This window comes from Falco biarmicus, chromosome 4 (assembly GCF_023638135.1).
Source record: "Falco biarmicus isolate bFalBia1 chromosome 4, bFalBia1.pri, whole genome shotgun sequence".
Lineage (NCBI taxonomy): Eukaryota > Metazoa > Chordata > Aves > Falconiformes > Falconidae > Falco > Falco biarmicus.
Genome location: NC_079291.1, coordinates 111,798,770 through 111,811,447, shown reverse-complemented (window position 1 = coordinate 111,811,447; position 12,678 = coordinate 111,798,770). Strand labels below are relative to the sequence as shown.

The 12,678-nt window shown below is 50.6% G+C and overlaps 1 protein-coding gene across 1 annotated transcript in view; it reads right to left on the bottom strand.

The window, feature by feature from the left end:
• Positions 1–12,678, bottom strand: part of RNF123 (ring finger protein 123) — a 51,697-nt gene that overhangs the window by 19,899 nt on the left and 19,120 nt on the right. Inside the window, exons 21-30 of the mRNA XM_056336316.1 lie at positions 12,168–12,274; positions 11,449–11,647; positions 10,691–10,836; positions 10,416–10,499; positions 9,663–9,770; positions 6,725–6,902; positions 5,619–5,693; positions 5,109–5,196; positions 4,764–4,851; positions 4,549–4,633 (exon numbers count right to left, since the gene is read on the bottom strand). Of these exons, the coding sequence (XP_056192291.1) occupies positions 4,549–4,633; positions 4,764–4,851; positions 5,109–5,196; positions 5,619–5,693; positions 6,725–6,902; positions 9,663–9,770; positions 10,416–10,499; positions 10,691–10,836; positions 11,449–11,647; positions 12,168–12,274 (1,158 nt within the window). The remainder of the gene's footprint in view (positions 1–4,548; positions 4,634–4,763; positions 4,852–5,108; positions 5,197–5,618; positions 5,694–6,724; positions 6,903–9,662; positions 9,771–10,415; positions 10,500–10,690; positions 10,837–11,448; positions 11,648–12,167; positions 12,275–12,678) is intronic.

Genomic DNA, 12,678 nt, shown 5'->3' with positions numbered 1-12,678 from the left:
TCTCCAAACCTCCGTTCTTAAATGCTTTCCCTACTGCTGGCAAAGACTGTGCCAGTCTATAAAAGCATTAAAAAGTGGTGCCTCTTGTCAAACTCCTCCACAGTTATGTAGTTTTTCTAAGGTTTTAAGTTAACGCCAGGAAACAGTGGACTTCCTTGGCTTTTGTTGCTCCCAACAGGATTCTGTATCTGAAGATGCTGTGATCACTGCTGCTCTTTGAAAGCATCATAAGGCAATACAGAAAAAGCAGCTTCATCTGTTGCATGAGTTCCCAGATCAGTTTCTCCATGGGGCAGTGATTAGGTGGTATCCATAAACCTAGCCCTGGTGTCTTCATTTGCAAGATGTTCACTTTTGCTGAGGCGTTTCCACCCACCTCCTTCACGTCTCGGCTACCACTGTCCTCCTGGGTAATGATACATCCCTTATGTGCGCCACTTCAGACAGGGACATCATTTCATAGGGACCCTGTGGATATGAATGCTCACTGAGGTGCTTACTTTCTTGATTCTGGCAATAGTATGTCATTAGTGTTTCTAAAGCTTGTAACTCCCTAACACAAAAGCCACTCAATCTTGGCTTAGCCTTCGTTATGACAGATAAAGATCAGTCATTGGAACAGAAATTGGTGGTTTTCTAAGGCCAGAAATTTTGACCTCAATACATTTAATGTGGGCAGCAGAGCATGACCCCAAGCAATTATAGATGTATCTGATGTTTCCACAACAGAAAAAACTTCCTCACAAATAGATAAGCAAAGTGATCAGAGGGGAAAAAAAAAATCTAGGTAGGGGAGAAATAATGAATAAAACCACAGAGTTCTTTAAGAAGATTATTAGGCAGCCAGGAAGCCCTAGTGCTACAGCAAGCACTTGGGTTAAAGGGTTCAGACCAGGATGAAGGAAAGACATAAGTTAAAATGTAAAAGATAAAGTGAACATAATCAAACATAGCCAGTGGTTGATGAAAACAAGGAGAAAAGGGGTAATAGAAAGAAAGGACATAAAAGCAGCATCCATGACTAACCATGCCACATGAAATGTTTCCTCAACTACAGGAAAAAATTCTAGCAGAATTATTAAAAAAAAAAGTAGTAATGGGAGAAAATCTAACAGTAGCAGCGGGTCATTAATAGACAGAGTTAAAAATTAATAAAGCAGATGAAGTGGAAGACTTCAGTAAGTGCTCCTGCTAGATAATTGTCAAGAAGTAGCGTCATGTACTTTCATCACAGGAAGATAATTACGTACTTTGTAGCTTGCTAATGACCCAGGGAGATTTATAACAGGGCTATGTGTGAGACTTCTTGGCCAGAAACCCAAGGGGGTCTCTGGACACTGCAGCATTTACAGTAGAGCTGGGAGCACAGAGGAGGAAAGCCCCAAATGGACCAGATTCAGAAACAAAGTAGTTCCACCCAATGCTAATCTGAGTGTTTGAAAGGATCCAGACATAGATGTGAAACAGCCCCCACGCAGTTGCTGTGGCTGTTGGACTGACGAAACAGCAGTGAAAGAGGTAATCTGGGGATGCAGCGATCCACATCACTGGCAAACTGCACCTTTCAAAGTATTTAGAGAGGATCAAACAGAACATTGCAGGGTGAGGCAGAAGGAAAGCAAGTGTCAATCAGGGGCTGAGATATCAGTAAGGTCAAGTGCAAGGCATCAGGATGCCCCAGCACGCACCTGGCACTCATTGCATGCCTCCAAAGCAAGGCACTGGCAAACAGGCTAATGCAAGTTTTGGCTCCGTGACTGGCAGATCAGGGAGGTGTTCCAGCTAGCATGACACTGGCACCTCTGGGGCTGTTAAAAACATGGGAAGGGTGAACATCGGGGTGGCTCCGAAAAGCAAAACCTCTTCCTCAACAAGGTACAGAGGCTGCGCTTTTTTTTCACCATTAAAAGGGACCAAGAAGTGAGTTTACCCTGGTACATAAGTACTTTTGAAGAATAAAATGTTGTCACGTACAGAGCTTAACCCAGCAGAGAAAGGCAGAGCAGCAGCATCGAAAGGCAGGAGATGAGGCTACACACATTCCCATCAGGAAAAAGTGATGGATTTATTTCTGAGGGTGAGGAGCCATGATCAGAAGGACTCGGACAACTCAACTACCACCAGCTGATGCTTCTGGTGTCAGTTTGAGAAGGACTTCTTCCTGAAAGACCTCTTTAGCTTGGGCAATTTGCTGGACTTGGGACGTGGGTGAATTCTCTGGCCCACGTTGCAAAACAGCTCAGCTAGATGATCTCATGGTGCCATCCACCTACCCTCCACCGCTGATGGATGTGTGGGCAGAAAGCCTGGGGCAGAGGAGCCCTATGCTGCAACCTGAAGCCACCCTACAGCTTGGTAAAAGCAAGACAGGCTGGGCCTGGCACAGGGCCAGGGCTGCTGCTCACCGTGTGCGTGCCGTAACAGCACCCAGCCTTGCCTACAAGCCATGATGAAAGCAAAACAAGTTTCTACAGCAGCTGCCAAACAGAACTGCCCCTGCCTCTGAACACAGTCCCTGTCTGCTGTCAGGAGCCAAGCTGGAGGCAGAGCCCTGCCTGCACAGGAGCTGTTTGGTGTCAGTGGGCTAAGGAACAACTGAGGGAGCAAGCAGGAGCACACACAGCCTTCCTGAGCCTCTGCCCCTCCCCGGGCTAAGCCAGGCAGCCATCTCACTGCTCACCGTCGGCGAGCAAGGGCAAAAGGCAGCGTAGGTGGTCTGTGCTCTGCATGTTTCATGGACATGGTGAGGCAGCGCCAGCACAGCTTCCCCGCCTGCACGGAGTCCTCCAAGGAAGCATCCCCAAAGCAGGACAAAGCTGGAACACCAGAGAAGATGCATTTGCCCAAACTCCCTTCAGACTGGCCTGCAGAAGCAGACCCAGAAAAACAGGGATTTCTTTCAGCTTAGCAGTTTGTCCCATTGTCCCTGCCAATGCTCAAATTGCAAACAAGGTGAAGACTGATGGGTGGGAAGGCAAGGGGGTCATCTCCTCCTCCTTCCCTTGGCAGTATCGCAAGGACACCTCTGAGTCCCCTGTCACTCTTCAAATAAATCAGCATTCATTATTGATTTGGTTGTGCCTTAAAATATCAATCCCAGGAGCAAGGCCCCAGTAGCCAGCCCAGCCCACTCCAGGCTCAGACTGTGTGGAGCCACCCAGAGATGGACGGAGAGAGGCCTTGAAAGCTGAGGAACTCTGCTCCTGCCCTAGAGCTCCCCGAGATACGGGGAGCTGGGTCACTGCCCCACGGGACTGGTGGCAGCCACTCAGGGGCTTGCTTGTGCAGTAGGAGGGAGAGGGGATAGTCATGAGGTCCCTCCTGCCTGTGTACCAGGGCTTCCCCATCGTCCTCCAAGGACCAGAGGAACCCAAGGCTGGCACAGCCTGTGGCAGGGCTCTGCCCCCAGAGGTAACCCTGATAAAAGAGGCACAAGAGCTCGTCCATGGTGCAGCCACAGAGCCTGCCATGGGGGCACCAGCCTGCCTGGCATCTCCCAGGGACGTAACCAAGAAAAACGATCACTGTGTGAAGCCCTCTGTCCCCCAAAGAAGGGTCTCTCTAGACAGAAGAGGGGAAGGAGGGAGCTCTCTAAAGCTATTTCACCAGACAAGAGAGAGTCACACAACAAACTTACTCTGGAAACTAGCAACAGAGAGATCTCCTGGGCACCCACGGGCAGGAGAGAGAAAGAGAACAAGGGTGCTGTTAAAACACAGACAGGCAGCTCTCCTCACCGGACGGGGCTCAGTGCACACCTCCACATGCCACCTGCCCCTGTCAGGCTGCAGCACCCACCGCCACCCACCCCCGCACAGCTCTCCAGGCGCTAGGTCTGGCACAAAGCCTTTTCCCCAGCAGAGCGGGGTCAGAAATGTACCCAGACAGGCCCAGACCCTGCAAGGGTGAAGCTGGGGACATGTTCTTCAGCTCAAGAAAGGTACCTTTTTCTCCCCACATCTTTCTCAGCCGGACCAGAGCCGAGGAACTGTTCCATTTGGTGACAGCGCTGAGAACCAAACCGCAGTGCCAAAGGCAGGACAGGCTCTGCCAGGCTCCAAGCGAGATGCCTCGTTAAAACACTTGCTGCTTGCAAACTTTTCCAGTGCCCTGCCTCCGTGGGCACCCACTCCCTCTCACAGGGCACCTACTGCTTGGCACACTCACCAACTCTTCCCCACAGCAGCTTCTCACTGTGGACATCAGAAAGCCTTCTCCGAGGCTTACACTGTGGGGTAAAGCTCTGGTAAGGATGCAGGCCTGGGCCTCTCTCCTCTCCCTTGAAGGGCAGAACCCCTCCTCTTGACGGATCTAACTCACCACCCGGCAAGCAGAAGAATTACCAGCCAGTGCAGAGCGCCTGGGGATGTCCAGGAAAGGAAATGCTGACTGCAAAGATCAGGTCTAGATGTTTGGCCAGGATCCCCCTGCTTCAGCAGCCATCTTACTAGCTGGCCTGGCCCGTAGTAGGGAAGGCTGCTAGGGAAGAGGCTGGTCCTCCCTCAACACCCACCATAATCCCAAGCACCCGTCCCCTGCTCCACTCACTCTGCAGGCTGGGGAGGCTGGCGTCCTCAGGCTTGGTTTTCAGCAGGTGTGGGAGCCGTGTGTACCTGTACCCGAAGCCACAGCCCTGATAAAAGAGATAAGCGAAGATCTGAAGAGGCTGGAAAACAGTTGGGTTTTGCTGCTACTGGAAAGTGAAATACTCAGTGTCTAACCAGCCCCAGACACTGAGAGGGGCAGGGATGCAGGATGCTCACCCGCCACAGTCTGACGAGGATCCAGTTGGTCTGTGCCCAGGGTCGCTGCTCATAGGGAGCCAGGAGGTTCTTCATCATGGAGATCCGCCTGCCAGACAAGGACATAAGTCATCCCAAAGGGTTTGGGGACAGGGGGTTAAACAGGACACAGAGTAGCACCCATGGAGTTGCGGCAGAGCAAAGCCACTGGTATAAGGGTGATAGAAGGCTCCCAAAACAACTCCAGCACCCTGCTGCGCTCCTGGACCCTCAGCAGTGCTCGGCAGCCCACCTGCTCTCCCACCCGGCCTTGCCACCACCCCAGCCCTGCCCCAGCTCCTGGGGAACTGGCAGGGCAGCACTTACTGCTCTTCTGGGATCCTCTCTACAGCACGCAGCGAGTGGGGGTAGCAGACGTAGCTGGCCAACGCCTGCATCAGGGAGTCCCGGATGTCTGAGGAGGAATGAGAAGGGACTAGGCCAGGCACCCAAGGACACGTAGTGTACCAGGGAGCACCTAAACACCAGGGGCTGGGAGGAACTGACCCTCACTTGGAGAGGCACACTGTCCCAGCTAATGTGAAAAGCATGCTTATGCTCAGGCAGCTAAGGAATAACCCCAAACTGGACATGCAAGTAGCTGGGACATGAGTCCTGCTCTCAGAAGGGTACCCTAGGTCATGTAACTACCCTGGAATAAGAAATAAGCAGGACACACCATACAAGGGCAGTGCCCAGCCTCTCTTTGTATGTGGAGGCATAAAGCACTCAACAGATTCAGCACATAGATCCCAACAGAAATCTAGTGAGCCACTGGCAGCGGGATGGGCCAGACCTGCAACATTATCACCCCAAAGCAGAGGGATGCAGCTTTACCCGTGCCCACAATCCTTGAGTCAGCAAAATGCTTGGCCAGGATGGCAGCGAGGCGCATCAGGGTCTCTTCATAGCCTGCAAAGAAGAGGGAGCAGGGGTCACACCAATGGCTTGATGGGCAGCCCTGTGGTCCCAGCATTCTGGACATGGCACAGGCCACGGAACTCATTCCTGCCACAGCTAGCTGCAGCTTTGTTGTGCATCTAGCTGTCAAAACAGACAGCTGGGAAAACATATTAATCTCCAACAGAGCCTCTTACCTCAGTCTGTAGATTCTGTTCTGAAACAGTTACTCAGAGAAAGATAAAACCACGCAACTGAGTCAGACAGCAAGGGAGAGATGCCTAGTGCAGAAGAGGCTGAGCCACACAAATAACACCCTAGATCTATGCACAAAAGCCATGTCCAGCCTGAAGAAATCTGCTACCGCTCAGTTCTGCTGCTCCCTGAACAGCAGGCACAGCCCCCACTTAATGGATGTGAACGCTTTAGCTATGTCTTGTTAGCGGGAACAGAAACTCTTCTTACCTTCCTGGGCTTTGGAAAGCACAGAACAATTTGCTTAGAGCTCAGTGGGATCACTTAGCCAGGAAAAGCACAGAACGTGCACAGAGGGAATCCACCTAAACACAGACTCTTGGCATCAAGTGGCTGGTCATCTCCAGAGGAACAAATCCAAATCCCAGGGGGATTTGAAAAGCAGTTCCAGTTATTCCTGCACTCATGACACATCTTCCACTCAGAAACCAACACACAGGGGCACACGTTGCTGGGGCAATCACATCTTCCAGCATCCCAGCCCATTCCTGGTACCTTCTTGGAAACAAAATCCACAGCTGCCGGTGATTTTCACTACAGCCAACACTGTGACAGCTTCAGGCAAGGCATGGGCTCCCTGCCTGAGCGCAGCCACAGCCATGGCTCACCAGTGGGTGAGTACGTACTCAAGGAAGAGCACTCAGTGCCTGCTCCACAGCACACAGACAATATACTGGTGCAGCACATCACAACCAGGAAAGGACACAGAAGGGATGATGCCCAGCTACCACTGCTTCACCATAAGGATGTGGCTTGCTTTATACTTTATCAGGCCAGAATCCCTTTACCTGGAAGTTCCTCCATGCTGTTTACAGGGCTGAAGTAGTTCTTGAGTGCGCTGTAGCTGTTCATAGCCACACTGAGGTAGAACTCTGGCATGAAAGCAAAAAGTGAGCCCGTCCTGTCACCATGCTCGATGGTGCGGATGCACACTCGCAGCAGCCAATATACATCCTGCATCTTCTCCTGGCCAGAGAGAACACAACAATCCCCATTTGGTTTTGTCCAGCTTCTCTTCGGAGAAACACAACAATCAGCACCACACCTAGACCTCAGAAGCATCTCAGTGTCTGAGATGTTCCTCAGACCGCTGCTCTAAGTTCATTAACCACATCAGTGCCATTCAGTCTTCTCACAGAGCCACAGAAGCATCAGGTGGAAGGAATGATCAGAGACGTCTACACCACCTTCAAACTCTGAGGGCAACCATTATCGTGACATCAGATAAACTGTGGCTTTGTCTCACTGAGCCTTGAAACCCTCCAAGAACTACTCCTTGGTAGGGCATATCTGATCACACAGGCCTGATCATAAAAAAGGCATGGTAGTTTTTACTCCAAGGACACTGGCTGAAGGAAGGCAGGCAGCAGCAAACACAGCATAAATTTGCTGGAAAGAAAGCTGGTCCTTTGTAGGAATTAGATGGGAACAGGCTGAAAGCTCATACCAACTCGGATCTTTGCAATAGGCAGCCAAAGACTTTCAGATTCTGTGCCAGCCATTCAACCGGATTTACTGTCCTGAGGAACATTGGCCTCTTGCATCTCTAAGCAAAACTCAGGGGGTTCTAAATTAAAACCAGGAAATTTAGAGCCTCTACATAACATTAAGCTATAAAAATCAGCACCAACAAAGCCATAATAAGACAAAATATTATTTCATGTCCTGCAATGCCAAGAAATATCACAAGCAATAGCTATTTGCATATGGAGGAGGGGTACACTCCTAACAACAACAAAAAATTAAAATCAGATGTGCAGATAATTTCATTTGCTTAGTGGCTTTTCTAAAGTATGTTGCTAGCACCTTTGGGAGATTTACATGGGTTTCCTCTTTAAATTAGACTGAACCAGTGCAAATCAACTAAATTGACTAAAAGACATCTTTATCTCAACAGTGACACACACCTCAGCTGAACTGTTGCTTTCAGGATAAAAACCAATTGTGCAGAAAACACTAAGGTAATGAGCCTTGATAACCTCAAAACATCATTTCAGGTATTGCCAAGCTAGAAGAAAGTCTACACCAAGAGGAAACAAAGATGTGATTACCCACAGTGTGATGGATAAACACAGCGTTGTAAGAAAATAAGCTGAAATGGTCTGCCCACGGGAATGTTTTGAAGGCAGGATTATCTGCTTTAAAACTAAGAGTGTTTTTAAGCTGTAGCACTCCCTTTCATCTAACCTTCAGTCCTTCAGCTCAGAATAAACTAGTGACTAATTCCCCTGAGGATGGAGCAGCCTTTCCTGTGCTCTGACACCCCAGTGCAGAGCAGGACTTCACCTCCAGACAGAACCAGTTTCTTTCTCTCCATCAGCATCAGCAGTGCCTGCAACACTCACACAGATGTGTCCCCTCCAGTGCACGCAAGTCCCAGCGATGGAGGAACCCGCTGGGTGGATGGCTCCATTGGGAAACAGCAGGGACCTGTGATGGCTGTGAGATGGAGCCCTGAAGGTACAGGCAGTAAGTACAGACAAGCTCCTCCATGTAGCCACGTTCTGCTCAGACCAAGCTCGCTCAGTTCTTGGGGTGCATTTCACAGCCTGAGCCAGTTAGTGAGGACAGGAGCACAAGCAGGGAAGGCTGTAACCTTCACTCCCAGGTGCTGCTGGTTCATCCAGAAAGGTGACCCCACACTCCTGATGGGAGGCAGGCACCTGTGTTTAATATGACAATAGATCATCTAGAGACACATTTAGTGTTTCCACTAGGGCCACTGCAGCGATACCTGCAATGGACATAGGTAATGCCCTTCAGCCTTCCAAGAGCAGTCTGGGAATAAAGGTCTATTTTCTGGCAAGCATGGGCTATGCTAATGCAGATGGAGAGCTCCTGCAGCACAGCACTGCGCCTTGCAGTCCTGCTCTGGGAGTGAAGCAAGGGACGAGCAAAGAGCTCATGAGTCAGGATCAGCCACTGCAGCTCTGCCAGACATGTTCACAGAATACCACTCTGCTCCTCCCTGTTTACATCCTGGGATACACGCAGAGACCCTGCTGCCACCACATGTTCAGGGAAACATCTTCTTCCCCAGCACAGAAAAGCTACAAACAGAGATGGGGCAAGGCAACGGGTAAGGGAAGACAGGAGATCATTGGAGCGTAACAGCAAAACTGCTCATGAGAAAAGAGACCAGAGACTTTATCCTGGAAAACGGTGCATGCAGGGAAAAAGGGACAACCTGTGCAAACAGTCACTGCATTATTACTAAATGCAGAATGCAGTCTGTCTATGTGGGAACCAAGTAACAAAGGGGAGAACACCTCAACAAAACCCACTAGGCTTGGATCCTGCAGATTTCAGGAAGCGCAGCACAACTGAGCCCCCCCTGTGAAATGCAGGACAGCTCAGGAAAATGGTTCACAGTAGCTTCTACCCTCTAGACACATCCTGAAAACAGAACCTCCCTCTGACCTGCACCCTTCTGTCTGTGCTGCAGAGGCCTGATGCCCCAAGGGAAAGCCTACGGCACCACACACAGCTCAGAACAGGCTGGGCTGTGTCCTAACAAACCTTACAGGACCAAGCCTGGGACAGGAGGGGGTCCAGGCCTAGGAAGGCATCTCTGATGCACAAGAAGGGAAAAACAAGCCTCAGAGATCATTGGCATTGATCCAGCATCAGGGAGAATGACACTTGTGACATGTGAGCCAAGCAGCACCGATACAGAGGTACACTTCTCGATCTCCTCTGAGCTGCTCACATTATGCTCCTGCCCACCTTTGAATAAATGGTGACATTTATCCAAGCAAGGCGTCGGCTTAGGTGATTGAGTTTCTCAGAGAAGACCTTTTGGCTCTTCAGCAGCTCCTCATGGATGTCTCTCCTCTGAAAAGAGTGCAGAGATGTGAGAGCAGACGTCACTGCCATTTATAGCATCTTCTTTCAGAACTGGACAAACAATTCAAAAGCAGATACCACCTTGGGGCTAGCTAGGGAGTATTGGCAGGAAGGAAAGGGGTCAGCAGCCTTTCTGAGGAGGGAGTGGTCATCAGTGCTATGAAGAGCACTTATCAGTCTCAGCTGCAGCCCACAGGGCCTGATGTGGATGCTGGTCCAGTGTGGGCAGCAGCTTTAGAGTCAACTACTGTCAGATACTTTTTTAATGCATCATCAGATCCAGCTGCTGGAGACTAAGTCTAATAGGACAAATGTGTCCCCAGTCCAGCACTGGAAAGTCCCCACCCCAGGAGACCGGCTCCAAGGTATCTGCAGCACATGGAGGTTTGGAAGCTGCCACGACTTGTCTGGGAGAAGCTGAAGCAGTCGCTTCAGTCCCTCTGTTCCTTGAGGCAGTGGTACAATGGGTTGGCATGGTATGAAATGCAGCTGACAGCTCCAGGCATGGGTTACTACCCCATCCAAAACACTGGCTGCTCCAAGGCTAGAAATCACCCACTCTCTGTGCTTCACCCTTTTTGTCAGAACCTGAAGCTGTACAAGAGAAGGAAGCTGGAGTCCAGAGACACTTACCCTCTTCGGGCAGCGGCTGATTTTTTCCTCTGTGTCTTTCAGTGCCATGGCATATTCATTCACATCATCTGACACACCAACCATCTGAAAAATAGTAGATTCCAACAATAAATGAGGGTATTTTTTTCCCTAGTCATACAAGCTTGCAACAAGATCCCTCACAGGGGTGGGGAGAAGGAAAGGGCACACAGTCACTAAATAAGCAGAAAACAGAGGGTCGGTGTAGAAGCATGGACATTGAGGGAACAGACTCCTGCACAGCATGTGCCACTTACCTTCCCAAGCTGCTGGTGGACGCTGAGGTTGTACATCATCACTATCCCATCTAGGACTTCCAGGAGGGAGTTCTCTGTGATGGGCTGGTCTGGCTCCTCTGGGGGTCTGCCCAGTAAGAGACCCTCATTTCCATGGCTGCCTTCAACTGCAATGCATCCCCAAGACAGGAGAGAAGTTCTCAGCAAGGCATTTTGGCACCTCAGCTTCTGCCTGCACCTCTCTGAAGCCAAAGCCCTGCTGTGCCTCTGTTACACAGTGCTCCTTCCCAGTGATTCACTAAATACACTCACACACCATTCCCATCTCACTGCCTGCATCAGGCTGACCTGCCAGAACTGTTCAGAGCCAGACCATGCAAGTCCTGCTTCTTCAAGCCTTGTACATGCTTCAGAAGCCTGCCTGGCCCAACCCAACAGCAATGGTGCTGCTACTGCACACATCATCCTCTGGCTGGTCTGCGTTCAGAGGAAGTGGGGCCGCAGCTGCCTCTGAACTACCTCCCTGCAAAGTCTCACTGCACTTGCAGGAACCAAGGCAGCATCTCCTTAGACAGAGAGAGTGACAGCATCACCAGTGTCATGTTCAGGATAGAAAAGTGGTTAACTGTGGACTTGTGGGTGGCAGCATGCCCTGGGAATGGGAAAGAGCAATACTGGCAGTAAAGAGATCGGATTCCTCTTGAAAGTACTGGGAGATGGAAGATGCCATTCTCTCAGGAACCACCTTGGCCATGCCAGCATGCAGCGGAAGTACTCACTGTCCTCCTCTGTCCGCTGCTCCACACTTAGTGTGCGCACTTTGATCTTCTCCAGGGTGCCAAGAGGCCGCCGCGGGTTCATCAGACTGACAGCTGCTGTGCTGAGGAAGCGGTTGGCACGGCCCAGGGTTGGGGAGCTGAGCCAGCCAGGTCTGGCAAGAGCTCCACCAATGGCCAGGGCAGCAGAGGGACGCTGAGACTGAAAAGAAATTAAGAGAGAAACAGTTCTAGCTGTTTAGCTGCCCACTCTTCCACCCTTGTCCCTGCAAGGATGTTGGTATAGATGCACAGTGGCCACTGGAAGGTGAGCTGGGCCAGCAGTGCCAGGTTAGCAAATGGATATTCCTTCCTCTAAGGGCACATGCCAGGTACAAGCAGCAGATCTGCACAGCAAGAAGCTGCTCTGTCTGCAATTGCCTTGCACTCTTTCAAATGCAAGCACAAGAGCTGCCATGGAGGGGAGGGGGCATAATCAGATCAGTGGGTAGTGAGAGAGCAGAGTAAAGGAAATTTTGCTGCTCAAACTTGGTGCATCTAGGATCTTGCTGATCTCTAGTGACACTCATGCAAGCGCAGCTGTTTTATCTGGTTGTCCATGGAATGGTTACAATCCTGGCCCAGACACTGCCTTCCTCTAAAGCAAAGTTTTTCTAGCCAGAGGCTGAGCTTGCTGCCCTGGCATCAGGGCCCCCGCAGGAAAATAACAGTACATGGCTCACCTGTGCTGCTGATGTTGCGGATTCCTCATCTTCATCAAGATCGTCCATAGTCACTGCTTGCAGCTCCGCAGGGTCGATCAGGACATTGGCTTTTGCAGCCAGGTCATCTGCACAGAGAACACCGAAGCAGCTGTGAATACAGGAGTCACCCTTTGCATCTCATAAGGCAGCCCTAGACTCATCCTCTCTCCTGCTTCTTGGCAGTAAAGAAGCAGCCAGCAAAGCTGGCTGGTGCATCAGAACAAGCTCATCTTCCCTCCAGCTTCCTTACATAGGATAGGCCTGCCCTTGCTAAAGCAGCAGAGACCTGATGGGTGCTGCTCACCCAGGATCCATTTCTGTTCCTGGTCCTACCAGCAATAAATAGAATAACTGAGGAACCAGGAGACAACCACCAAGGCCAAACCAGTGCAGGGAAGGAAAATCAGGGCCTGAGACCATTTGTTAAGTATCCAGTTCTTCAATTCCGTCCTATGATATGTCCCCAAGGCACTAGGACTGAGACTCAGAC